The 27,833-nt window shown below is 37.8% G+C and overlaps 1 protein-coding gene across 6 annotated transcripts in view; it reads left to right on the top strand.

The window, feature by feature from the left end:
- Positions 1–27,412, top strand: part of LOC149531785 (chaperone protein dnaJ 10-like) — a 269,087-nt gene extending 241,675 nt beyond the window's left edge. For 3 of the 6 annotated variants that reach the window (XM_089809008.1, XM_089809013.1, XM_089809012.1), the window contains 2 exons: positions 25,719–25,873; positions 27,051–27,412. In XM_089809008.1, coding sequence (XP_089665134.1) covers positions 25,719–25,805 — 87 coding nt within the window. In that variant the 3' untranslated portion in view covers positions 25,806–25,873; positions 27,051–27,412. Of the gene's footprint in view, positions 1–25,718; positions 25,877–27,050 lie in introns of all 6 variants that reach the window. The other 3 variants (XM_089809009.1, XM_089809011.1, XM_089809010.1) reach the window with 3 other exon arrangements.
- The last annotated feature ends 421 nt before the right edge of the window (positions 27,413–27,833 follow it).

The raw sequence follows: 27,833 nt of genomic DNA on the forward strand, positions 1-27,833 counted from the left end.
AGTCAGAATGAAATCAAAGTGGAAAAGTTTAAGGGCAGATGGGTTGGACCATATCAGATTCGGAAGGTCAGCGACAATGGAGCGATCAAATTATCAACTCTGGACGGGTAGAAGATACCTTCGGCAGTCAACAGATCCAAATTCAAAATATATGGTGCCAGGAAGACTCCGTCGCTGTCACAGGATGGCCAGCTGACTCTGACGTCGTTGCAGAATGGCGACGCCTGGAGGGAAAATGGAGGTACCTCTGTTATTTGATTTTTTTTAGGAAAAAAAAAAAAAAAAAAAAATTAAAAGAGGCCTCGCGGACAGGAGGCCCGCGGACTGAAAAGCCCCGTGGGCAGTTAAAGTCCCGCGGGACCGCGGGCATTGAAAGTCCCGCGGGCAAAGAAACCCTGCGGGAGTGCAAGGTCCCGTGGACAGACTGTTCGCGGGCTCTTAAAAGGCCCGCGGGCACAAGTCCTCCGGCAGAAATAAAAACACAAACTCCCGCAGGAAGGACATAATCCTCGCCCAGTTAGCCGCCGACAGAAGAAAGACCGCGGGTGAAAACAGAAAGACCGCAGGTGAAAACAGGAAGGCTGCGGGCGACGATAGGAAGGCCGCGGGTGAGGACAAGGCCGTGGATAGGATGCAGGCGCCAGTTAGAGTTTCTCCTTTGCCAAAAACAAGGCCGTGGGTAAAAAACATTCCCGCCAGACTCCATCCCCCCTCCAGCCAGACTTCCGCAGGGAAATAGAGACATAAAGAAGAGTGCTTGTTCTGCCACAGGAGAAGAATTTCTGTGTGCAGAGGGATTTGTAGTGGATTGTAGAGGAAGCAGTTAAAAAAAAAAAAAAAAAAAAAGCGACGATAGAATCAAGTTGTTCAGAATGAGTGACAGATGATGCCAAAGGGAAGGGGACGCATCTGTGGTTGCCAGAAAGAGTGCAGAACCGACAGATAATGACAGAAATGGTGTGTTCCGTGCATTTTTGTGTAGGTTTCGCGCTGCCCCTCGACCCCGCCGGGGGCGTTGCCTCCTGGACCCCCAGTCGTTGCGGATATCAGTCGTGGGAGTCTGACCAATTCAAAAGAGTTGAAATTGCTGCAGGCATGGATTGTTTGTGTACCAGAGGCAGTGGGAGTAGGTGTTGGCTGTGAGGCTGTCTTGGTGGATGCATAGAGAGCTCGAGAGGAGCTGATCATCCAATTGGAGGCAGTGCAGCGACACTTGGCTCAGGGTACCGAGGAATTGAAAACAGAGAAAGCAGCACAGGTGGCTATCAAGGTCAGCTTAAGGAGACAGTATTAGCAGAGGCTACAGATGTAACGAGATGAATGTGGAAGTGATGTGACAGAAGCAGATTTCTCTTGTTGTAGTCACTCTGTTAATGTATTTTGTTTGTTAATTTGTCTCAGATATTTTGTCAGTCGTCAAGAGACGACTTTTCTTTTTGGGAGGGATGGTGTTAGCCGACTGGACAGTCCGACGGTGTTTCTGTATTCTGTAGCCGACGGTCCGGCGGTGTTTCTGTATTCTGTAGCCGGCGGTATTTTGTATTTTGTAGCTGACGTCGTCGGTAAATAGTTTGTAGCGAATAGAATAATTGTGGCCGACGAACTCTTTCGGGAAGGTTCGGCGGTAGTATTTATATCCCGTCTGGGATCATTGTAAATGATCAATCATCTACTATTGCGAATAATAATATAATTTCTGCTGTTCATGTTCTATTGTCTGTATGCGTTCATTTTCTTTACCTATACGGTAAACAAAGACCATATCTTTCAATGGCGTCAAGATTTCCAGCTTGAAGGGATTTCGTCCTTCAAACTATTGAGACAATCTCCATAAAATTTCCCAATTTCTTTGATATTTCCAAGCATACTAAAAAGAAGCTCTTCCCTTTCTTTTATAGTGTTCTCACAAGAGCTCAATCTTTCGTTTTTCTCCATGTGGGATAAAATATCACTCCCTTTATGTGACTTGTCTCCAATGTGTTATAAAATAAAGGGGACTCTTTTAATTTAAATATTTCCCGCAAACTATAGTCTATGCATTAATAAAGTTAAATATTTAAATTTAACTTTATAAAATAGCTTTATCAATGCATAACAAATCTTATCAATGATAAACAAGTCTTCTTGTTGATTTTAAACAATTACCATCGACATACCGCTACCACTGGATGTCCGACCATATCCAAGATGACTTACTATAAATAGTAAGTATGCCCAAAGTTGCCTCAAAACCCCACAGAAAGACCTGCAACTAAAACTATCTAGGCCAAATGGCGTCTAAGTCCCTTTAATGTCCTAGATAGCCTACGGGACCGTGGGGAAATAGGCTGACAACAACATCATGCTATAAATGCTAAAAAGGGAACATTATAGTCCGCCCTTCCCAAAATTGCTTGTCCCCAAGTAATGGTCGAACAACAACCCAATCAATCCGCCTGAATCCCAAATGTAGTCATGAACTATACTGCTGTCAGTCAACATAGGCTCCTGCAACAGCCTCTGAAAATTAACCAAGAGGAATCCATAATCAAATTGGCGAATACAACTCACCCAAAATCCAAAGTCAGGAACCCATGAGAAACAAGCTCTCGAAATATCAAAACCCAAGTAGAGTAGATAACCCAAACTGCCAACATAGTAAATACCATCAACACATCACACTAGCCTATGTGGAATGTACAATACAATTCTGCAACAACGATGAATACTCCCGCATGAAACTGCACCAAATACAGAGAATCCACACACTGCACACCTACTGCAATTAACACAACTCTATAGATCATCGGTCACTGTCTCATAACCATAACACCCATGCACTGCTGATGGTGAATAGTCATTACACGGTAGATAGCAAAAACGAGAGCCCAGACCAAACCTATTTGCCATCAACTCCTCAACACATGAATCAAAAGCAAACCGATGAACATATCCTACAGTATAATGTCGGTAAAAAGAACCAATCCCAGTCAAAGACTCATCCTGTAGATGTGATACAACCAACTGTGACTGATCATCAGCTAAGTCAGAGGATGATATAGCCAAGAGTGCAGAATCAACAACAACATCACTAGTCTTTGTGCCCTCCAAGTCAAACATATCACAATGCTCAGCTGCAGCGCCCAACTCAGTTGAACCTGCCTCTAGTGGAAACGGACTAAATATGCCAATACTAGTGTCCTAGACAGATATATCCTCATCTCCACTACCTCTATCAACCTCGACCATGGACATCCGCGGATCACTAGACACCACGATACGTGATTGTACAGAATCCGGTAAAGACTGTAGTCGCTCTAACTCCATGGTCACCTTAGCCAAATGAAACTATGACTCCTCGAAAGCCAATTGTGTACTCTCAAGAATCTCAGAAGTCACCTCGAGCTACTGAGTAAGCTCACTCACCTCATCTTCCTTGGCCAATAATGCATCGTATGCTGTACTCCCCCACTCCATAAGATAATCTCTGATGGCTACCAACTGTATATAATTCTGTCTTAGAATCCGAATAGCCTCCCATAAAGAGTGGATCTTTTTCAAGGAAAGATAACTACCTCCCTGCTCATCACTAGTAGGAGAACCCCATCCATAAACTGCTAACAACTGATGAGCAGCGTTGAAATGCTGGCAAGCGATAGAAATGTCTCGCTCACTAACTCTCAACTGACTAGACACATGATGGCACTGGCTAGACTGTCTCCTACAAACCTCCTCTGACGCACTGTCTAAAGGAGTATCCTCAAAGTTACTGGTCTCTAGAGTATTACCATCCATATCCTGCGAATCAACTCCAAAGCTCATATCAACATACAGAGTATCAAAAACTGTAGCACTGCTATCCAACTCCTTTGTACCAAAAGAAATTGCCAAGGAAACTAAGTCTTCAAAACTACCCATTGCATCCTCCTGGATGTCATCAATGCCAATATGATCCTGGGACTCATCTGTACACACTGCCAAGTATGAAAGATCATCAACACATTCCAGCAAGAATGGTCGACTGGATATATGAACAAAGCCCAACACTGGTGTATAAAAACTAATACCAACATTGGACAAGCTACTGGCACGAGAAAAGACAACACCATGCAATCTGCTAATCAAATCCATGATAGCATCTAAACAATCACTGCTACCAAAAAGTGATAAAAATCTCCAGTCAACTGAATCCCAAACACCAATATAACAATCTTGAGTCCATATCCGTAAACTAGAATCAGCTGGTAACTCAAGCAAACTCCTCACCTGGGTAATATGACCAATAGCAACTAACTCCACATACCTGCTTGACATTGTCCCTGTATCCTAGATGTGAATGCAAGATGAACTCGCAACATTATCAACGACCACATATGATCTGCCTGACACAGAAAGCTGAGTAGTAGGAGTGCAAGATGAAACTAAACTCAACTCCATGCCATGCTTATCCCTATGTCTCTCCCAATCCTGTAATGCCAATGGAGTATTCACCAAAGAAGCTCGAGTGTCCTCAAACTCGCGAGAAAGCTTGTCAACTTCCTCCTTTCTCCTCAAGGCATCTGAATAGTCTCCGTCAAGGCTAAGAAGATGGTCACGATTTGATAGAAGATGTAAATAACTCAACTTCATCATTCCCATTCCTTCCCTAATCGCCTGTAAGTCAACACAAGAAGACTTTGCCTAAACTCCCTTATGTCTACCCTGTAACTGAATCATCTGAATGTGATCCTCTATCATATCCCGCATCCTGTCATGATGAGATAATGAAGTCACAATACTGTCTTTGCTCACCTTCAGCTGGCTGGACAAATCATGAGGAGTTCTACCAGCCTCAACCTCATGTGACGAAGCATCTAACTGTGCCTGGTACTCTTTCTTAGCAAAGTCATGAATGCTCACTTTCTGATCAACTGTACTATCCTCAAACATGATAGTATCCTCAACTGCAGTAACTTCATCCAGCCCAACTGTACTGGAATCACTATCTGTGTCAATCATGCAATCTGGTGTGTTTGTGATAGCACCTTCTAATGCAACTGGCTCAACCTGCACAACATCTGTAACCCCTTCTGCCTGTGAAGATGATGTAGATAAACCATTACCTAAAGATGTGCTAATGTCTCCCTGTATCGAATCCGCATGTCTGTTAAACTCCTCATACAAGTTTCTGCCTGTCATAGGGAAGTTACGATCCTTAGGCCTATCAATTAGGCTCTTTAACCACGTGCATACCATAGGTGACAAATTCCTCTCTTTTGTCCAAACATACCATAAGTCTTCTGCCAAAAGTTTAGAAATTTCATCCTCCCCCTCAAACAAGATTGTGAACATGATGGAGTGCATCGATGCCAATACTCTGCTGGGATGAAACTCGTCCATAATATTCCAAAATGTATTAAACATCCTGCGAATGTCACTAATACAACCAATTTGCCAACATAATATTTTCAAATCTACACCTTGCAAATAATTCAAGTAATCTTGCCCTCTTTGTGAAATAAGGGTCTCGAATGTTGTCCAACTTTTCAAAGCTTTTTACCATGGCATGAAGTACCTCTTTCATAATCTGATCGTCATAAGAATCAAGGCCAGCTATTATCCTCATGATTTCACTAATGCAAAAGAGAGCTGTAAGTCTTATTACCTCATCATGATGTCTCAATAATCAGGGCTTAACCAACGAACCAAATGTTGGAGATAAAGCTGTTTGCATAGCATCGGGTCTTGATTGATCAAACTTACCTAAATAAGTTTCCAACTCCTCCAAAGTTCTTAGAAGGTCCTCTGTTTGGTGAAATGGAAAATCTAATTTCTTCTTTACATTGTGCATTCTTTCTTCCAAATCCTTGTCTCCTGTTAAAGCCATACTGATAATTGAATTCAATCTGAAATAACCCAATCAGGCTGGCAGGGAACCTCTCTGATACCACTGTAATGACCCTCCTCAAATCTGCTCTCAAAAAAATGCCGATGAAAGCTCAAGGAATTTCATCAAACAATTCACACGCAAGGGACGTATGACTGATATACTATTTCAGTTGGCTTTAAATGACTCATTTTTCAATTTGCATCAATGAGAATCTTGTGCTAGAAGACTCCAAATGGACTACACAATGACCTAATGTGAGTGTGCTACTAATTTTGTCAATATTCAGTGCATATATATGATCTAAGCATGAGAAATGAACACCTACAGCCAACTGACATTTTTACAAACAGTTGGTATGCAAATTAACTAGTTGATAAATAATGATATTGAATTGCTTAAATGACACCAACAACTATAATTTTCTTAATTTGCAATGAAATTTCTAATACAATGCTCATGAAATATGGCCAAGACTTTTGGCATTTACATGGATTACAAAATGATAATGCTGGTATAATGCTCACTTACAGTTGAAACTTATAACACCTAAGAAAGCAATACTAATAAAGGAACCTGATTGTAGATGGCTGTAATAAAATTTTTTCAATGCTGCCCCTTCTGCTTTGCTTTTCCGATTTTCTTTTTCAAACTGCTTTTTCGGATCTTCTTTTTGAACTACTTTTACGGACTGCTTTTTCGGTTCCGCTTTTTCGGATTGCTTTTTTGTATCTGCTTTTTTGGACTGCAACCATGTTGAATCTCAAGACCATATCTTTCAATGGCATCAAGATTTTCAGCTTGAAGGGATTTCGTCCTTCAAACTATTGAGACATAATCTCCATAAAATTTTCCAATTTCTTTGATATTTCCAAGCATACTAAAAATAAGCTCTTTCTTTTCTTTTATAGTGTTCTCACAAGAGCTCAATCCTTCGTTTTTCTCCATGTGGGATAAAACATCACTCCCTGTATGTAACTTATGTCTCCAATGTGTTATAAAATAAAGGGGACTCTTTTAATTTAAATATTTCCCACAAACTATAGTCTATGCATTAATAAGGTTAAATATTTAAATTTAACTTTATAAAATAGTTTTATCAATGCATAACAAATCGTATCAATGATAAACAAGTCTTCTTGTCGATTTTAAACAATTACCATCAACATACCGCTGCCACTGGATGTCCGACCATATCCAAGATGACTTACTATAAATAGTAAGTATGCCCAAAGGTGCCTTAAAACCCCACAGAAAGACATGCAGCTGAAACTACCTACACCAAATGGCCTCTAAGTCCCTTTAATGTCCTAGTTAGCCTACGGGACCGTGGGAAAATAGGCTAACAACAACATCATGCTATAAATGCTAAAAAGGGGACATTACACAACTACTCCAGTGTTTTGCATTTGCTGAGGACGGCCAAGGATATCAGTTATTGTAGCTGAGTTTGGCAGTAAGGGAAGTCATTTTGGGTGGCATGATTTGGCAAATTACCTACAGCCAGGTGCCATTGTTAAAATATATATTTCTAATTTGTTGTTCTTCATATTAAGTGCAAAGAATTTGTTTCCAGTTATAGTTGGAATTCATTATATTATTTCAAACTTCTTGTAATTGTTATCACTTATCAACTGGAGAAAATACAATATAAAGTGGGAAACAATCAATTATTGCAAATAAGAGTTTGTGCATCATTAATTCAAATTGGGAGCTAGTTTGGGTTTTTATAGTGGTATCAGAGCGGTTTCCTACCAGCCTGCAGGAATTGGGCTCAATTTTTATTTTGTTCGGTGTTGAGTTTGAAGGTTTTCAAATTTGATTACTAGAGTGACCAACACTTTAATTTCTCTAGCTATGGACAGACATGGGACTGGCAGTTCTAGAAGTCACTATAGTAACGAGGAAGTTAGCATAAAAATAAATGCCTTGCAGGAGAGTATGGAGAAACATAAGCTTCATCAACAGAGGTTGGCAGAGAGCATATCCGATTCGGTGATACTTGAAAGGGTAACGAGGTATATGGTTTCCGCCTTTAGAAGGTTGACATTGAGGTTGTAGGGAAGGAAGCTTGAGCTTTCCTCAACAAGTGTCCATGATGCTAATGTTCCTTCATTTAGTATGGCACCTGCTAGTCCTATCCGCAGTATTGATGATGGACTAGTTTCATAGGGACATGTGGATGTGCCCGTGTTAGATAGCAGCACTGAGCTTCAATAGGTTGAGGCTCCCAAAGTAGTCACTATGGATAGTTTAGAGACAATTGGTGATGTAGTTGTCACTGACTTTTCAGACGCACTAGAGGAGGTAGTTGTTATTGGAGACTTATATGTCAGCTACTATAGTATTGCTCCAGTATAGGAGATTGTTGCTTCCTTAGGTGGGACCGAGGCATGTATGGAGTCACCCAACTATGATGTTGGTGATATAGGTGTTACAACGAATTCAGGAGATGTGGATGTTGATGGTATGGACACATCTGATGATTCTATGAGTTGCACAGGGTATGATATCCCTTATCAGATATTGGATGATGACTCTAGGGAGGGTTTTGATGAGTCCCAGGATCGATGTTTACATGATCTTACATTTGAGGTGGAAGTTGAGACATGCGAGGAGATTGATATTGCAGGGCTTCCATTTCTTCGGATGAGTTGTGTATGAGTGATCTTGTGGTGGGCAATTTTGATTCAGTTTCCTATCATAGTGGGGTTAGTGAGACACAGAGATTGCATAGGATTCGGGGGTTACAGAGACATCATGTGACCAGTTAGCTGTAAGTGAGGGATAGTGACATTTCTTCAGCTCTTGGGCATCATGATGTTGTCAGTCAGATACTAGCTACATCTGGTTGGGGTGCTCCTATGTTTGATGAGTGCGGTGATAGTATTCTTTCTCTAGCAAAGGTTCATGGGTTTCGAGAGGCTGTCAAGATCTTGAAACATAATTACTCATAGCTAGTTGTTGACCAGGATTACCTTTTGGAGTGGGGTAGCACCTGTCACGAGACATTGTTTTTGAAAGAGGAGGTGGTGGAGCTCACCCAAGAGCTTGAGGTGACTATAGACTTTCTTTAGTGTACTCAATGGGATCTTCAAGAGTCAGAATCACGTTTGGATGAGGTGACTATAGAGTTGGAGCATGTTCAGATCACACCAGCCCCAGATCCAGTTCAGTTGCATATTATGGTTGGTGGTGAGTTTGCTTCTACGGTTGGGGATGATGGACGTGATGATGTGGCCGACACATCTGTCCAGGATATGGGTGCAGTAAGTACGGATGAGATGAGAGTATCAGGGGAGTTGGGCTCTCATGCTGATTTGTTGAAGCGAATCTATTTCTTCATCTTGTACAGCTGATAGCATTGGATAGTTGGCAGTGCCACATTTTTAGAGGGATCAGCTATGGGTCGTGGGGGAGCAAGTTAATGCTTCCACATATAATTTATACTGTACCGAGTCATTCATAGAGTATTTTCTTGAGAGCTTGGATTTGCGGGAGGATTCATATAGGGTATCTGAAGGTACTCTCATTCGGGGCTCTCATGCTATACGATGTTTGGTGGGGAGGATCGTAGAGACCTTGGCTATAATGCTTCCCAATAGGGATTTCGAGGTTGGTTTTGCCAAGAGGATTGCCCACAATCCTAACAGACTAGTACTTCAGAATCATAGATTGGAGCCATCTTCTGATTCCCAATTCGATGATGATGAGTCCTTGACAAAGATTGGGAGTTTTTATCGGCATTACACTGTGAGGAGTGCTCATCATTTTTCTTTTGATCCACAGGCAGAGGACTTGGTTTCACGTCGGTCTGGGTTTGCTCTAGTTTCATACCATCCATTATGGGATGGGTTAGCACCATCTTTTGTAGATGGGATTGATGGCTGCTTGCAATGTCTACACACCACAGACATTTTGGTAGAGGTTAGAGTTGGTGTTAGTGATTCAGGTACCTGTGGTTGTTACCATCTCTACAGTGCAGTTGAGTGTGATTATTAGTTTGATGGGAACTCAGGTGTGGACATAATTGGTATTTCAGTTGCATTGAGTTCCAATGGCTTGTTGCCTTCATTAGCACCTCGGGTCAGTTTTCAGATGATTATGATGTTGATGTTCATTATTTGGGTGTTCATGCTACAGGATTTGCTTGTACATAGCAGGGATGGTACACAGTTCTACCTTTGGGATCCAATTGGATTGTGTGTTTATTTTGCTTCAGGATTGCTTGGGTACAAGCAATCTTAGGGAGGGAGGACTGTAATGTCCTTGTTTTTGGCCAGTCTGTGTCGTTGATAGAGTTACCTCATCATAGCGACCCTTGTGAGCTGACAGGGCATTTTGGCGGTCTCAGTTATGGATTTACTATTTTTAGTAAGTCTACTTTTAGTAGTTGCTATTTTTGGCAGTGCAGGGGGTGGCTTGGCAGTTGGTCGTCACCTGCAGTTGATTAAGTTAATAATTGCATGAGCTCTTATTTATTTATTATTCATTGAGTTGCATTATTATAATAATATTATATTATTATAATAATGACTTTTAGAGATATTTCTAAAAAAGCAAGTTGGAAAGTTTCTAGTGTTGAGTTCTTTTGGAAAACTTCCACATTTTTTGAAGTGGAGTTTTATGGAAACTTTTACCAACGAAAGCTTATAAATGGGAGCTCATTTCATTGGGAAAGACACGGCTGATTTTATATTTGATTTTGTGCCTTTGTTGCTTTTTCTTGGGTTCTTAACTGTATGCCCTTGCTGATGTACAAGGGTTGGAAACTCTAAGAATTGCACTAGCAATTTAGCTACTGAGGTATAGCTAAGATTGCCTAACTTCTCTACTATTCATCACTGTAGCTGAAAAGTGTTTTTTTATTCCACTGCTAAAGTATAGTGGATTGTATATTCGTTTGCACAATCTCCTTTTGTGTATTTTTTCTTAGAGATTGGTTTGCGACTCCTGCTTGGATAATGAGGAGAATCAAATTTTCTCATCCATTTTGGAGACGACATTCTGGAAATTCGATTTGTTACTGAAGGCTGCCCATTAACATTCAGTGATAGCGTCCCATATAGTAATACTTGCTTGGGTGAGCTTGTAGTCGAAATTCAGCTACCAAAGAGCTGGACGACATTGGTTTCAAGACCTACAATATACTGCCACATGTGTGGGGAGTTCAACCTTCAGTCACGTTGGCAATTTGCAGAACTGTGGTACATGTTGGTAGCGTGCTGATATATTATGGGAGTGACGTTACAGCCCATTGCGCGTCAAGTACTCCAGTGTTTTGCATTTGTTGAGGATGGCCAAGGATATCAGTCATTGTGGCTGAGTTTGGGTATAAGGGAAGTCATTTTGGGTGGCATGATTTGGCAAATTACCTACAGCTAGGTGCTATTGTTAAAATATATATTTCTGATTTGTTGTAATTTTTATCACTTATCAACTGGAGAAAATTCAATATAAATTGGAAAACAATTAAAAATTGCAAATAAGAGTTTGTGCATCATTAATTCAAAGGAGCCAGTTTGGGTTTTTATAGCTTACATTGCTGAAAATTTATATTGTCCTTTGCTGTTTGATTTAATATTGGAGGGTCTATGTTTTCCTTTCAAAAAATATGGCAGCTGTGGTTGGAAACAAGTCAGATTCTATCAAGGGTCTGGACGACAGCATTTCTGAGCCCTTTTGATGACTCCCAATTCTGCTTTGGAGATGAACGGCCACTAAGGAGCCGTATATGCCAAGCTGGGACTATGTTCATTTTGCCTGCTCATGTTTGGGTGTTTAAGAGCATTGTCCTTGCATCATTTTCCTAGCACGTGACTTCCATATGACATACAACAGATTTTATGGTCGAATAAGGGGCAGTAAATTACTAGCAGCTGGGTGTGGCTATTAGGGAGTTGTCGTGAGCTGCAGGAGACTCAATTACTGGCATGTCTTGGTGATTTGATGCATTCCAGGTGCCAAATTAACAAAGTGTATTTCTCATTTCCAAATAAATGCAAGGAACATCTATTTAATTTGAATTTGGTTTAATTTCATGTAATGGTTGATTCATTTTTACTTGAGCAAAATACAAACAAATTAGAAAACTTTTAGAAATTGCAAAAAGAATTATTTGTACTCCAATATTTGAATTGGGAACCAGCTAGGGGTTTTTACATTGACCTCTCTTCTTGGTGGAAGTTTTCCCCACAAGGGTTTCTCCACATAAATCCTATATTATGTCGTGTTCTTTTGTTGCTGATTTGTACTTCTTGTTGCTATTTTATGGTGATGGCCTTCATTATTTATTGAAACTATAAGTTCATATAAGATAGTATTATTAAGATTGATATCTAGGCTGATTTTTGGCATCGTTAATAAGAAAGAAATAAGCATGATTTTTCATCCAATGTGTGTAATAACCCCAATAGGTTATAATTTCTTCCAACACCAAAAATCTTTATACTTCTGTTGTTTGACATTTTGTCAAACACTTTGCAAGCAAGGGTCCTCTGACTGATATAACTTTTCAGATTGCTGCAGTGATTCTTGTTTGGATTTGCCTCAAAGAGAATGCTTACAAAAGACTCCAAATTGTCTAAACAATGACCTAACATAAATATGCAACTAATTTTGGCAATAGTGAATGCATATATGAGTTCTAATCATGAAAATGATCACCTATAGCTAACTGGTATTTTAACAAACAGTTGGTATGCAAGCTAACTGGCTGATAAAAAATGATTTATTAATGCTCAAAGACAACTATTAATGACCAGCAATTGTATCTCCTTGATTGAGAATGAGTGTCCAATACAATATTCATACTAAGTTAGCCAAGACTCTTGGCATTTACAAAGATATCAAAATATGATGATTGCTGGTAAAGTAATATGCACCTACAGCTGCCAATGAAAAATAATGCAACACTAAATATCTAACTTCAATACTTCCCTACAGCAGTACGCTAATCACGTGCAGGATTAAATACAACTAAAGCCATGGATTGCTGATACCATTGTGATAAATGTAAAAATGAATGATGTATCTATTAATGAATGACAATTACAACAGCACTCTATGGTGAAAGGCAACTATGAAAATACATATCAGACCTGGCATATGAAGTCGCCTTAGAGAGTAGATGTATTGCAATACCACTGAACAGAAAATAACCTCCTCAAGTGCCCAAGTCGTGCCTCTCTAGCTGCCGCCCCTGATTGTAGATGGCTATAATAATTTTCTTTGCTTTTTCGAATTTGCTTTTTCGGATTGCTTTTTTTTTGTTTTGGATTGCTTTTCCGGACCTGCTTTTTTGGCCTGTGTTTTTGGTTTTGCTTTTTCGGCTTGCTTTTTCGGACTGCTTTTTCGGCCTGCTTTTTTGGAGTGCTTTTTCGGCTTGCTTTTTCGAACTGCTTTTTCGGCCTGCTTTTTCGAACTGCTTTTTCGGCCTGCTTTTTCGAATTGCTTTTTCGGCTTGCTTTTTGTACTCAAATATTTTTTCTCAATGTAGCACAAATAGAAGACTGAAGTATCTTCCTCCCAACTGCAATAATTCAAGTGATATTTCACACCCTCAAAATTGCGTACCAATTGAGAGTTTTTGTTCTCAATGGCTTTTTCTTAGTGTAGCACAAATAGAAGACTGAAGTATCTTCTTCCCAGCTGCAATAATTTAAGTGATATTTCACACCCTCAAAATTGCGTACCAATTGAGAGTTTTCGTTCTCAATGGCTAGTTGCGACTATTGCAGAAACCCTAGGCTCCACAATGCACATCAACAAACATCAATATCAACAACAACAAATTTGGATGATTAGAATGAAGCCCAGGGTGCCTATTTATTCTTTTTCTCCACTTTCTCCAGAAACTTCTAGAACATTATTTTATTTTATCTATTAGTGACTTTATTAAAAATATTTTATAATTCAAGTCACTTTATTAAATTAATTAAATATAAAGTTACCTTTAATATTTATTTATTTGATAACTTTATAAATAATTAACTTAATATCACTTATTTATTTAATTAAAATAATTAATTAGTCATCCTCATAAAATATTCATTATTTTGGAAAACTTAATTAATTAAATTAATTAAATCAAATTGCCTCCAAAATGGGGACATGACAGTCCGCCCTTCCTGAAATTGCTTGTCCCAAGCAATGGCTGAACAATAAACCAATCAATCCGCCTGAATCCCAAATGTAGTCATGTGCTATACTGCTATCAATCAACATAGGCTCCTGTAATATCCTCTGCAATATAACCAAGAAGAATCCATAACCAAACTGACAATTATAGCTCAACCAAACTCCAAAATCACAACTGCCATAGTCAGAAACCCACGAGACACAAACTCCTAGAACATTAGAACCCAAGTAAAGTGGACAAATCAAACTGCCAACACAGTAAATTCCATCAATGCATCCCACTGGCTTATACGGAATGTACAATCCAACTCTGCAACAATGGTGAACACTCCCGAATGAAACTGTACCAAGTATGGAGAATCCACACACTGTACAACTCTTGCAGTCAACACAACTCTGCAGATCACCAACCACTATCTCATAACCATAACTCCCATGCACCGCTAATGGCGAAAAGACATCACAAGATAAACAGCAAGGAATGGAACCCAAACCAAATCTGTCTACCATCAACTCCTCAACACAAGGATCAAATGCTAACTAATGTACATACCCTGCAGTATAATGCTGATAAAAAGAATCAACCTCAGTCAACAGCTCACCATGAACAAGTGATACAACCCACTATGACTGATCACCAGCTAAGTCAGGAGATGTCATAGCCAAAGGAGTAGAATCAATAACAACATCTACTGAAGCATCACTCCCAAACTCCTGCTCTAAGTCATGTATTATCAAGCTGTCAACCGCAGAACCTATCGCCATGTCATGCCCATCACAACTCTCATCCCGAGGCATCAAACTGTCCCATAACTGATGACAAGCACTAGGAGCCAAAGTACATCTCTGTATCATCATCTCATCAACATGGTCATCAAAGGTAAATTGATGAGCATACCTCACAGTGTAATGCCGATAGAATGCACCAATCTCAGTCAGTGGCTCAGAATGCAATCCAGATGTAACTAACTGCAATCGGTCACTAACCAAGTTGGAACTGACTACTACCTCCGAAGACATCGCCAAGGGAGTAGTATTACTAGCAGGAACCATGCCAAGTGCCGGCTCACCAACATCACACATGATTTTTGATACAACATCTCTAGTCTCCGTGCCATCAGTACTAGAGGCCACCACCATATCAGGCATACCACAACAATCTGTTGCAGCACCCAACTCAACTAAGCCCGATATGCCAATGTTAGTATCAAGGATGGATGCATCCCCATCTCCACTGTCTCTGACAATCTCGACCATGGACATCCTCGGATCACCAGACACCACAGCTTGTGACTGTATAGAATTAGGTAAAGATTGTAGTCGCTCTAACTCCATGGTCACTTGAGCCAAATGAAACCGTGACTCCTCGAAAGCCAACTGTGTACTCTCAAGAATCTCAGAAGTCACCTCGAGCTGCTGAGTAAGCTCACTCACCTCATCTTCCTTGGCCAATAATGCATCATATGTTGTACTCCCCCACTCCATAAGATAATCTTTGTCGGCTACCAACTGCATATAATTCTGTCTCAGAATCCGAATAGCCTCCCATAAAGAGTGGATCTCTATCAAGGAAAAATAACTGCCTCCCTGCTCATCACTAGTAGGAGAACCCCATCCATAAACTGCTAACAATTGACGAGCAGCATCGAAATGCTGGCAAGCGATAGCAATGTCTCGCTCACTAACTCTCAACTGACTAGACACATGATGGCACTGGCTAGACTGTCTCCTACAAACCTCCTCTGATGCACTGTCTAAAGGAGTATCCTCAAAGTTACTGGTCTCTAGAGTATTACCAACCATATCCTGCAAATCAACTCCAAAGCTCATGTCAACATATGGAGTATCAAAATCTGTAGCACTGCTGTCCAACTCCTCTGTACCAAAAGGAACTGCCAAGGAAACTAAGTCTTCAAAACTGCCGACTGCATCCTCCTGGATGTCATCAATGCCAATATGATCTTGGGACTCATCTGTACACACTGCCAAATATGAAGGATCATCAACACATTCCAGCAAGAATGGTCGACTGGATATATGAACAAAGCCCAACACCGGTGTATAAAAACTAATACCAACATCGGACAAGCTACTGGCACAAGAAAAGACAACATCGTGCAATCTGCTAATCAAATCCATGATAGCACCCAAACAATCACTGCTACCAAAAAGTGATAATGATCTCCAGTCAACTGAATCCCAAACGCCAATATAACAATCTCGAGTCCATATCCATAAACTAGAATCAGCTGGTAACTTAAGCAAACTCCTCACCTGAGTAATATGACTAGTACCAACTAACTCCACATACCTGTCTGATATTGTCCTTGTATCCTGGATGTGAATGCAAGATGAACTCACAACACTATCAACGACCACATATGATCCGCCTACTGCAGAAAGTTGAGTATCAGGAGTGCAAGATGAAACTAAACACAACTCCATGCCATGCTTATCCCCATGTCTCTCCCAGTCCTGTAATGCCAATGGAGTATTCACCAAAGAAGCTCGAGTGTCCTCAAGCTCGCGAGAAAGCCTGTCAACTTCCTCCTCCTTCCTCCTCAAGGCATCTGAATAGTCTCCGACAAGGCTAAGAACATGGTCACGATCTAATAGAAGATGTAAATAACTCAACTTCATCGTTCCTATTCCTTCCCTAATCGCTTGTAAGTCAACACAAGAAGACTTTGCCTGAACTCCCTTATGTCTACCCTGTAACTGAATCATCCGAATGTGATCCTCTAATATATCCCACATCCTGTCATGATGAGATAATGAAGTCATAATACTGTCTTCGCTCACCTTTAGCTGGCTGGACAAGTCATGTGAAGTACTACCAGCCTCAACCTCATATGACGAAGCATCTAATTGTGCCTGTACTCTCTCTCAGCAAAGTCATGAATGCTCAATGTCTGCTCATCTCTGCCAGGTATCTCACCATCATGTACAACAACATCCTCATAATCATCATTTGAACCCACTATGCTGTAGTCACTGCCTATTGGAACCAAACCATCCTAAGTACCTGAGACATCACCCTTTGGCAGCCTGTATACAACTGTCTCAACTTGAGTACCAAGTTGACAGGTACTATCCATCAGCGTAATATCCTTCACCACTTCTTCCTGTGACTGAACTGAAACCTCTGACTGGTTGCAAACTTGTTTCTTGAACTCCTCATTAAGGGTCCTAGTAACATCTCTCACTGTATCAGTCAATACTTTGCGAGAAGATTTGCCAAATAGAAATCCAGTCGACTTATCCACCTTAGCTGGGTCGGACAGCCTGTCATTTATACGGTGGTGCTTAACCAACAGTTCAGACATGTTATGCCTTATTTTCCTAAGTTCATCTCAAATGTCTGAATAGCCATCCTTTCTACAATTCCGACTCTGGATTCTGTGTCTATCAATTGTCCAAGATTGTGTCCTTAGAGACTTTGTACTGTATCTATCCATTCTGGATAGAGTGCTGATCACTCATGTAAGTCGGTTCTCACCCCACAGGATGGCAAGAAAACCGCTCTGATACCACTATAATAACCCCAATAGGTTATAACTTCTTCCAACACCAAAAATCTTTATACTTCAGTTGTTTGACATTTTGTCAAACACTTTCCAAGCAAGGGTCCTCTGACTGATATAACTTTTTAGATTGCTGCAGTGATTCTTGTTTGGATTTGCCTCAAAGAGAATGCTCACAAAAGACTCCAAATTGTCTAAACAATGACCTAACATAAATATGCAACTAATTTTGGCAATAGTGAATGCATATATGAGTTCTAATCATGAAAATGATCACCTACAGCTAACTGGTATTTTAACAAACAGTTGGTATGCAAGCTAACTGGCTGATAAAAAATGATATATTAATGCTCAAAGACAACTATTAATGACCAGCAATTGTATCTCCTTGATTGAGAATGAGTGTCCAATACAATATTCACACTAAGTTAGCCAAGACTCTTGGCATTTACAAAGATATCAAAATATGATGATTGCTGGTGAAGTAATATGCACCTACAGCTGCCAATGAAAACTAATGCGACACTAAATATCTAACTTCAATACTTCCCTACAGCAGTACGCTAATCACGTGCAGGATTAAATACAACTAAAGCCATGGATTGCTGATACCATTGTGATAAATGTAAAAATGAATGATGTATCTATTAATGAATGACAGTTACAACAACACTCTATAGTGAAAGACAACTATGAAAATACATATCAAACCTGGCATATGAAGTCGCCTTAAAGAATAGATGTATTGCAATACCACTGAACAGAAAATAACCTCCTCAAGTGCCCAAGTCGTGCCTCTCTAGCTGCCGCCCTTGATTGTAGATGGCTGTAATAATTTTCTTTGCTTTTTCGAATTTGCTTTTTCGGATTGCTTTTTTTTTTTTTTTTGGATTGCTTTTCCAGACCTGCTTTTTCGGCCTGTTTTTTCGGTTATGTTTTTTTAGCCTGCTTTTTTCGGACTGCTTTTTTTTGAACTGCTTTTTCGAATTGCTTTTTCGAACTACTTTTTCGGCCTACTTTTTCGAACTGCTTTTTGTATTCAAATATTTTTTCTCAATGTAGCACAAATAGAAGATTGAAGTATCTTCCTCCCAGCTGCAATAATTCAAGTGATATTTCACACCCTCAAAATTGCGTACCAATTGAGAGTTTTCGTTCTCAATGGCTTTTTTCTCAGTGTAGCACAAATAGAAGACTGAAGTATCTTCCTCCCAGCTGCAATAATTTAAGCGATATTTCACACCCTCAAAATTGCGTACCAATTGAGAGTTTTCGTTCTCAATGGCCAGTTGTGACTATTGCAGAAACCCTAGGCTCCACAATGCACATCAACAAACATCAACATCAACAACAACAAATTTGGATGATTAGAATGAAGCCCGAGGTGCCTATTTATTCTTTTTCTCCACTTTCTCCAGAAACTTCTAGAACATTATTTTATTTTATCTATTAGTGACTTTATAAAAAATATTTTATAATTCAAGTCACTTTATTAAATTAATTAAATATAAAGTTACCTTTTAATATTTATTTATTTGATAACTTTATAAATAATTAACTTAATATCACTTATTTATTTAGTTAAAATAATTAATTAGTCATCCTCATAAAATATTCATTATTTTGGACAGCTTAATTAATTTAATTAATTAAATCAAATTGCCTCCAAAATGGGGACATGACAGATTTAATTAATTTAATTAATTAAGTTGTCCAAAATAATGAATATTTTATGAGGATGACTAATTAATTATTTTAATTAAATAAATAAGTGATATTAAGTTAATTATTTATAAAGTTATCAAATAAATAAATATTAAAAGGTAACTTTATATTTAATTAATTTAATAAAGTGACTTGAATTATAAAAAATATTTGATAATTCAAGTCACTTTATTAAATTAATTAAATATAAAGTTACCTTTTAATATTTATTTATTTGATAACTTTATAAATAATTTACTTAATATCACTTATTTATTTAAGTAAAATAATTAATTAGTCATCCTCATAAAATATTCATTATTTTGGACAACTTAATTAATTAAATTAATTAAATCAAATTGCCTCCAAAATGGGGACATGACAATGTGTTGGCCGTTTGTCTTTTCCATTCGAGTATAAGTTTAAAGAAGTTTCTAAGGTTTAAGTAATTGCAAATCTAGTAGGCATTGGAAAATTTCGAGGTTAATATTGGAAATGTTTCATGTAACCTGATGTCTCTATGACTTCATTTGTAGATGTTTAGGGGTTTAGGGAAGTTCTATAATAAGGTTTGCTATTGCCACATATTTTGGCATGAATGTAATGATGATTGAATGAATGAGACAAATTTATGATATTTTACAATCTATGTAATGGTCTTTTACTAAGTTACCGATTTGAGTTTGGGGACGAATTCGGATTCGAGTTCGGGTTTGTGGGTTTGGGCAAAAAACAAAATTTCCATTTGGATTCGTGAGTGAGTGTGTGTGTGTGTGTGTGTGTGCATATATATATGCGCATTATATACATAAAAAAAATGAGAAACTTGCATAATTGCAAAACTTAGTCATTTCATAGTATGAATGTATGTTGCTTGATCCTTGTTCAATGTCAAATGTCAAAGGTAAACATTAAATACCCGGTCATTAATCTATGTTCATGATTGTAAACAAAATCATAAATTGAATTACTAAATTGCAAAATGAAATTTCAAAACATAGAGTAGTTCATCAAATAATAAAGTTTGAAACATAATGATAAATGGCAAATGTTTAATAGTTTATCAATGAACATAGTATCGAATGCCCTTCAAGAGTCAAATGGGTCATCAAAAAATGAGGGATCAATGGCCTCATCCTGGTTGCAAGTATATCTAAATCCTCATCATCGGAATAAATAATCTCTATAACCTTCTCTTACAACTTGCAAAATGTGCACACCAAAATGAGAGATTAGATGAGTGAAATATTTTTTATTAGGCTCCTTTTAGGGTTACACAAAAAAATATTAAAAAAACAGTATTTTAGGTTGTTTTATTTCATTTTTTGGACCCTACTGCTGCGGGTCCTTGTGGGTTCACCCAAGTTCATGCCAACAAGGACCCAAACAGACCCACAGTCCGAAATTTGGACTCTTCCCGAACCCGCAGCGAATCTAGACGCGAATCCGGACCCACTGAACCGAAACCTGGACCCAAGCTCCAAGATGCAAACCCGGTAACATAGGTTTTTTCTTATTACATGTGGATTTCTGTAGTTTGGAGATGGATCACTAAGTATAGGTATTTACTTGACATCATATTTGTGCTATATATTTATACACAACTCATAGTGATAGTGTTTTGTGATTTCTTTCTGTTATTTCCTTAGTTACCAATTTGTAGGATTTGTGCCTAGATTTAGAGACGGATACATGTTGATGCCCTATGGATGCTCACAAGAAGAACATCCCATCCACTAAGCATCCAAATGCCTAGGATGCGCTTCCTGTGAATATCACATCCACTGAGCATCCAGATGCCCAGGATGCGCTTCTTGTGAGCATCCATGAGCTTAACATCTAAATTGACATTTTTTTGGATAAAAACATAACTTCCAACACATTAAAACATTTGCTAATTTTTTTTTTTAAATTCTTCTTCGGATTTGTGAATCTTTAACCTTGATTGATGAACATTGAATCATGAACTAAATTTTAGTTTTGTAATTGTAATGATTTTTTGATTTGCATTGGAATTGTGAACATAGACGTATATAATATGGCTTACTAAGTTATTAGTTATTTCACTTTTCATATTTGCGATCTATTAGATATCTTGATCAATAGAGAAGTATCATAATATCAAATGATTTAATTTTGTATATTTCTTGCACACACACACACACATATGGATGCATCCAGCACCCCCTCGCACCCCTGCCCCCGGAAAAAAAAAAAAAAAACGAATCGGCAACTTAAGTTATTTCTCATGGTATGTTGACTCCGTTACTTAATGAATAGGCACCAATCTTGGAAGTAATGATCAACCACTTAGTTGAACCGAAAATGTCATTCACTAGCAGATTAGGAGTAAATATTAGGCTGTATGAATCTCATGATTCAGTGATTCAACCAAGGAAGCATTCTAAGCAATCAATAACTGTTCTTCCCTTTGGAGAATCAAGTTTTGCATACCCACTTCTTAGTGTCATGCAATTTATCATCTTAATTGAAAAGTCTATGACGAGTATGTTTGTGTAATGACCCTGCTCAAATCTGACCTCAAAGTGCTGATTGAAGGCTCAAGAAATTTCATCAAACACTTTGCATACAAGGGTCATATGACTGATATAACATTTTCGTTTGCTTTAATGGCTCTTTCCTTCACTTAACATCAATAAGAATGCTTGCAAGAAGACTCTAAATTGACTAAACAATGTTCTAACATGAATGTGCAACTGACTTTGACAATATTGAATGCATATATGAGTTCTAATCATGAAAAATGATCACCTACAGCCAACTGGTAATTTTAACAAATAGCTGGTATGCAACCTATATGCTGATAAGAACATCTATAGCCACTGACGTTATGTCAAACAGTTGGCATGCATAAGCTGATGATATTTGATTACACAATTGCAACATGAATTTGAGAAACTACTTATCTCTCCTTGATTGCCAATGTTTATTCAATACAAAGCTGATTACAAATTGGCCAAGACTCTTGTCATCATACTTATGCAACTTAACAATTTCTGAGTACAAATTGCAGCCTCTTACACATGTTCATATATGCATAAAATAGAATACAAGACAACATAAAGAACCTGGTTGAGTCGCCTTGTTTGGGAGATGAAGTAGCCAGCATATATCAATAAATGAACACCTTGTATGTGATGAATAATGACCCAAAACTGAGCCGCCCCTGCTGTAACTTTCAAAACTTCAAAATAAATATATCACAGCTGCAACCTTCAATTACTATTATCAATCTTCATTGCCAAGCTTCAAGAAGGGATTCGTCCAAATACCCATGTGCCAAAGATGTGTGAATAAATTTCTATGAATTTATTTGTGCTCTCATGCCCAAATTGCCCTTGTATTGCAGACCTCAGAAAATTAATTATTGATTAGCCTCTAAAGATCTCATGAAGCTCCAACGATAGTCTCCAGCTCTTTGGAATTCTAGCGCTCTAACTCAAGATCATAATTGATGAATATTGCAGCTTCGATAAAGAAAATCGTGGCTTTATCCAGACTTAAAGATAACTGAAACAAATATATCAGAAATCTGGAAATGAAGAATGCTGCAAATCAAACCCTAATATGGCCAAAAGATGAAGACTTTGATCACCAAAATATCTCCAACAATTCATCAAATCGAGTCATACAAAACTTGGCCAATGGCTACAAAGTTTTTACAATGAAGCTCAAATAGAAAGTCTGAAGTAACTTTCTCCCAGCTGCAATAATTCAGGTGATATTTCACACCCTCAAAATTGCTCACCAATTGAGGGTTTTCGTTCTCAATGGCCAAAGAAAACTGCAGAAACCCTAGGCTCCACAACCATTAACATCAACATCAACGACAACAACAACAAATCTGGATGGTGAGAATGAAGCCCAGGATGCCTATTTATTCTTTTTTCTCCACTTTCTCCAGAAATTTCTAGAACATTATTTTATCAAGTGATTTTATAAAATATTTTATAATTCAAATCACTTTATTAAATTAATTAAATATAAAGCTACCTTTTAATATTTATTTATTTGGTAACTTTATACATAATTAACTTAATGCCACTTATTTATTTAATTAAAATAATTAATTAGTCATCCTCATAAAATATTCATTATTTTGGACAACTTAATTAATTAAATTAATTAAATCAAATTACCTCCAAAACGGGGACATTACAGTTTGTCCATGGTCTAGTGACAACCTTTGGGACCAAGCATACATTGGATACTACTGCAAGCTTTACTATTTGTCTATCATTAGTTATGATCAATTTTGTTGTTGATACCTCTAGGGAAGCCCTCCTTGTCTAGCTGAGCCTAAAGTGAATGAGTGATTATCCAATCTCAATAATTGGTCCATTATTTATCTGCCTACTCATAAATTAGAGGTCTTCTGTTTTGAGTTTGACACCCCTATCTTTCAGAGGACAACTTGGCTGTAGATATTTGTGAACCTACAACTTTGAGAACCAACACCAACACCTACAACTTTGAGGTCAATCTACTTATTCACGAGGCTTTCTCATCAATGCCCATCAACTCAAGAAGATCAATCTTAGAGATCTGTGTAGTTTAAGGACTATTTTCACTCATGTCACTTGGAAATTAAATATGTATGTCATAAAGACAACGGACTCAAACAAACAAAAAATAACTTATAAATGCTGCCACCAAAGTGCCTCACAATTCCAACACATAGATTGATATGAAAGTGTATGTCAAGAAAACAAAAGAAGAGGAAATCAATCAGCAACACTAGAGCTGAATTGCCAACCATGAAATGTGTTTTGGGGATCCATAAAAGGGAATCCTTGAAAGAGTTCAAGTTGCATATCACTGTGACAGTGTGACTAAATGAGAAAATGTTTCCTGCAGACATTCCAGGCAAAGAAAGTTAATATTCTGATAAAATCTGGGGCTACAATTGCTAGAGAAAGCTGGGATGGTACATGACATATTTGCACCAACTTTGATAGCAGAAGAATCTTGAAAACAGTGTTTCTGGTTTTGTGTGAAAGTGCTAGTTTTGTACAAGTTGCAGTATTGCCACTGTGAGGGTAATTTTGTCACTGCTAGGGTAGTTTTGTGCTGTTAGGTGCCATTTTCGTTTGAATAGAGTGGTGCTATAGAGTCTAGACATCAGGCAGCAGCTTCATTTTGTCAAGAAGTGACAGTTATCTTAATTAGTAGGGTAGCAGCAGTTGGCATTCTTGATCTCTTGGTTGATTCCTTTGACTCAATTTACAGTTGGGTTTGTACAAGATTGTAAATTTAATATACATGCCAGGAGTAGGGATGAGACATTAGACATGAGAAAGTTTTGGAGGAAAGTAGTTTTCTACATATGATCCATTAGAGGTTTTTGGAAGATCCAAAGATCATGGAGGTGCTGGAAGATCTTGTGTGAGCCCAAGGACAAGCCAGAAAATTCATAGAATCCCCACAGGTCCATGAATACCCATTAGAGACCCAAGTTTAGAGGCCATAATGGTATTGCCTAGTTGTGATCTTCGAGAATGTTCTCATATGTTTTTATGAACTGTTGTGAGCAGATGATTTTCTTTTAGGAGCCAATTTAGATCTTAGGAAGTGTTCATGCTCTTCAACTTAATCATTCAGACAGCTGAAAAACCAAAGATATAATTTCAATGGAGATTGTAAATGTCAATTTAATCATTCCGACAGTTAAAGGGCTAAGATTGTGATTTTAGCTATGGAGATAGTTGATGAGGTCATTTGAACTCACTCTGGCTCACTTTTTTCTCATATGTGAGTTTTTCTATGGTAAATTTATTGCCTTCATGTTTATGGCATAATGTGGCATAATATCAGTTTGGTACTAGGCTGTTTTGAGTCAAAACTCAAACTCATTGACCCAAAAATCCATGGGTTCACAAGAATCCATCACTCAAGAGCATGAAATATAATATAGAATATCCATCATAGTTTGTATAGATCACTTTGAAACAGAACAACAATCTCAAACCATCAATTTGGGTTCTTGAAGAAGATATTGCAGCATCAAAGGGCATACGTCTCAGCAACCCACATCAAGGTCATCTTCAGCTTCATGAATTAAAACTTTCCACAACTGGTTGAAAACAACCCCATCCCAAACAACAACAATTTTTTTTCCTTTCAAGTTCCCTCTAGATCAGATTCTTTTGAATACAATATATTTGGTGCAGATTTAATGCATAAAAGGAGAAGATTTTCAACTTCTTTCACCCTAAAATAGTCTCTAAAGAATATTAACGGAAAAGAAGGATGATTTTTTTTTTGTATCTCTTGAAATTATGAGAATCAACGGAAGATATAGGTATTGCACTTCTTTAAATTTTTTGTAAACTCTTTTTGACTCATCGTTGTTTTTCTGCTTTTGACCCTCCACTTTGATGATCTTTAATACTTGCCCATTGATAGATGGGCTTGATATACAGGTCTTTGATATGTCTTTCAACTTGAGGATTAATTACCTCTAACTTTTCGTTCTTTTTCTGCAGAGGTTTAGTAGAGTCTTCAGGTGTATCTGCAGCCCTGTATATGAAGTAGAAGAGAGTTCTGCATCATTTGAATACAAGAAGAGATGATGTTATTGGAAAGAGTGGCAGTTCACAGCTTTGCAAAGTAATCAAATTTTATAAGTTTGGAATCCGAGGTAGTGGTATGATATCCTCTAGATTTTCAGCGTTGTTTTGATGAACAATTTATGAATATTTGCATGCTCATTCATAAACCTTTCTGGTTTATTGTTGGACATTAATATTATTATCTTATCTTATCTTATCTTAATGCATGTTCAATATTCATTTTCTTGTGTTAAATAAGTAAAACCATTAAACTTGAAATGACAATTTTTTTCTCTCTTCTTCATACTTAGTTACTTATAGATTGTGATATTGCTATCAGGACAACTGTGTAGTTCTTGAGTCAAAATTATTTCCCCATGTTTCATGAGTAGTGGTTCACAGGAACTCATCTCTCATGAGGAGAAATGGAATACTTAGCACTCATTGCATTAGTACTTCTTCACAATCCCATCTCTTATGAGAATAAATGTAACACTTAGCACCCATATTTGGTGCAGTGAGTGGTAAGTGATCCAATTATTCTCATGAGAGATGTGCTCTTGTGAACCACTAATGAAACATGGGTCAATGAGTGAGTTTGACTCAAAAAACTACATAGTTGAATCCTTCTAGCAAAATGGCAATTTGACTTCTGTGGAAAATATCTCCTACTTATCTACTTCTACACCACCTCCTATTTCCTTTGTAAGAGTATAAACATAAAATATGCCAATTAATTTTGGTTAGATATGAACTATACCCACTGGGGTTCATTTTTGTGTGAGGCCAAGGGTATTGATACTTCTAATCTGTAAATTTCATGTATATTATCATCATCACTTTATTATCAGTGTTGCTTTAGATGAGAAACACTTGTCAAATTTTTTTTTGTCTTCATGGACATGCTCGCGTTGAAGAATAGTTTTACACGAGCATCTGATCACATATTATTAACATTTTTTCTCATTTCCTACCATCTGATAAAGGGAGTAAATTGCAATCCTAAACCAGACAACAAAACAATAGATCCAAAAATGAATGTGACTGTATTGCTATTGCAATTACCTTCTCTTTTCCCTACATTACCTGCTTTAACCACACAGTTTTTGGTAGAGGTCTGGAGTACTTACATGGTTTTATTTTTTCATTCAAATGTGATTATACTTGATGTATTGAATCCTTACAGTTGAACTTTCAAACCCTTGTTTTGGTTTTTTAGAAATTACTTCTTTGACATGTTATTTCTATTCTTTGCCATCTTTTTAGTGGTTTCCGTGCAGAATTTCAAGATTTGAAGACATGAAGTTGAATGCTCAGTTTTTCAGTTCCACTTGCAGCTCTAAATGAAATACACTTCAGTGGCTTAGGACTACTATCTCTGGAATGGATTGGTTGCTTGGCTTTTGTGTGTTCTCTGGGTTTATAACTTACATCTGTAATAGGCATTTATAAAATTCATTTTTGAGTTTGTAATATTATATCCTTCTCTTTTGGTTTTATGCTTACATGGAATTCTGGAATCATTATTAATTTTTTCATGGGTCACAAATTATTATCTGAAACTGTGGTAAAGCTTGATTAGCATTGAGATGTAATACAATAATAAAAGTGTTCTTCAATTTTGACAAGTTTTGGCCAACTCTGCACTACAATCTTGTGAAGCATTGAATATACTGCAATCTTGTGATGCAAGAAGTTAAAGCTTCCATTTTTAGATTTCTTTTTTGAATTACAGTGTTAGGGATTTTGTTTATAGGCCATTATGTATAAGTGGTATGAAATACTGAATGAAGGAATTTCAATGACATCCACAAGACTAAGGTTTAAGGGACCAAGAACCCAATCCTAAATCATCTTCATGTTCTTCAAAATGTCAGCTCTTCAGTTGGGGATATTTATCAGGAAACTGGCAGTTTTGTGAATCTTTGCTTCTTCAAAAACTTGTTTTAGACAACCTTCCTTCAAAATCTTTTCGTATTGACCACAGATATCTTAGTTAGCAACACAATAAAGTGCCATTCAGTTTCCACCACCCCTTTTCTGCAAACA

This window comes from Cupressus sempervirens, chromosome 11 (assembly GCF_028749045.1).
Source record: "Cupressus sempervirens isolate cs-2001-9-10 chromosome 11, ASM2874904v1, whole genome shotgun sequence".
NCBI classification, from domain to species: domain Eukaryota; kingdom Viridiplantae; phylum Streptophyta; class Pinopsida; order Cupressales; family Cupressaceae; genus Cupressus; species Cupressus sempervirens.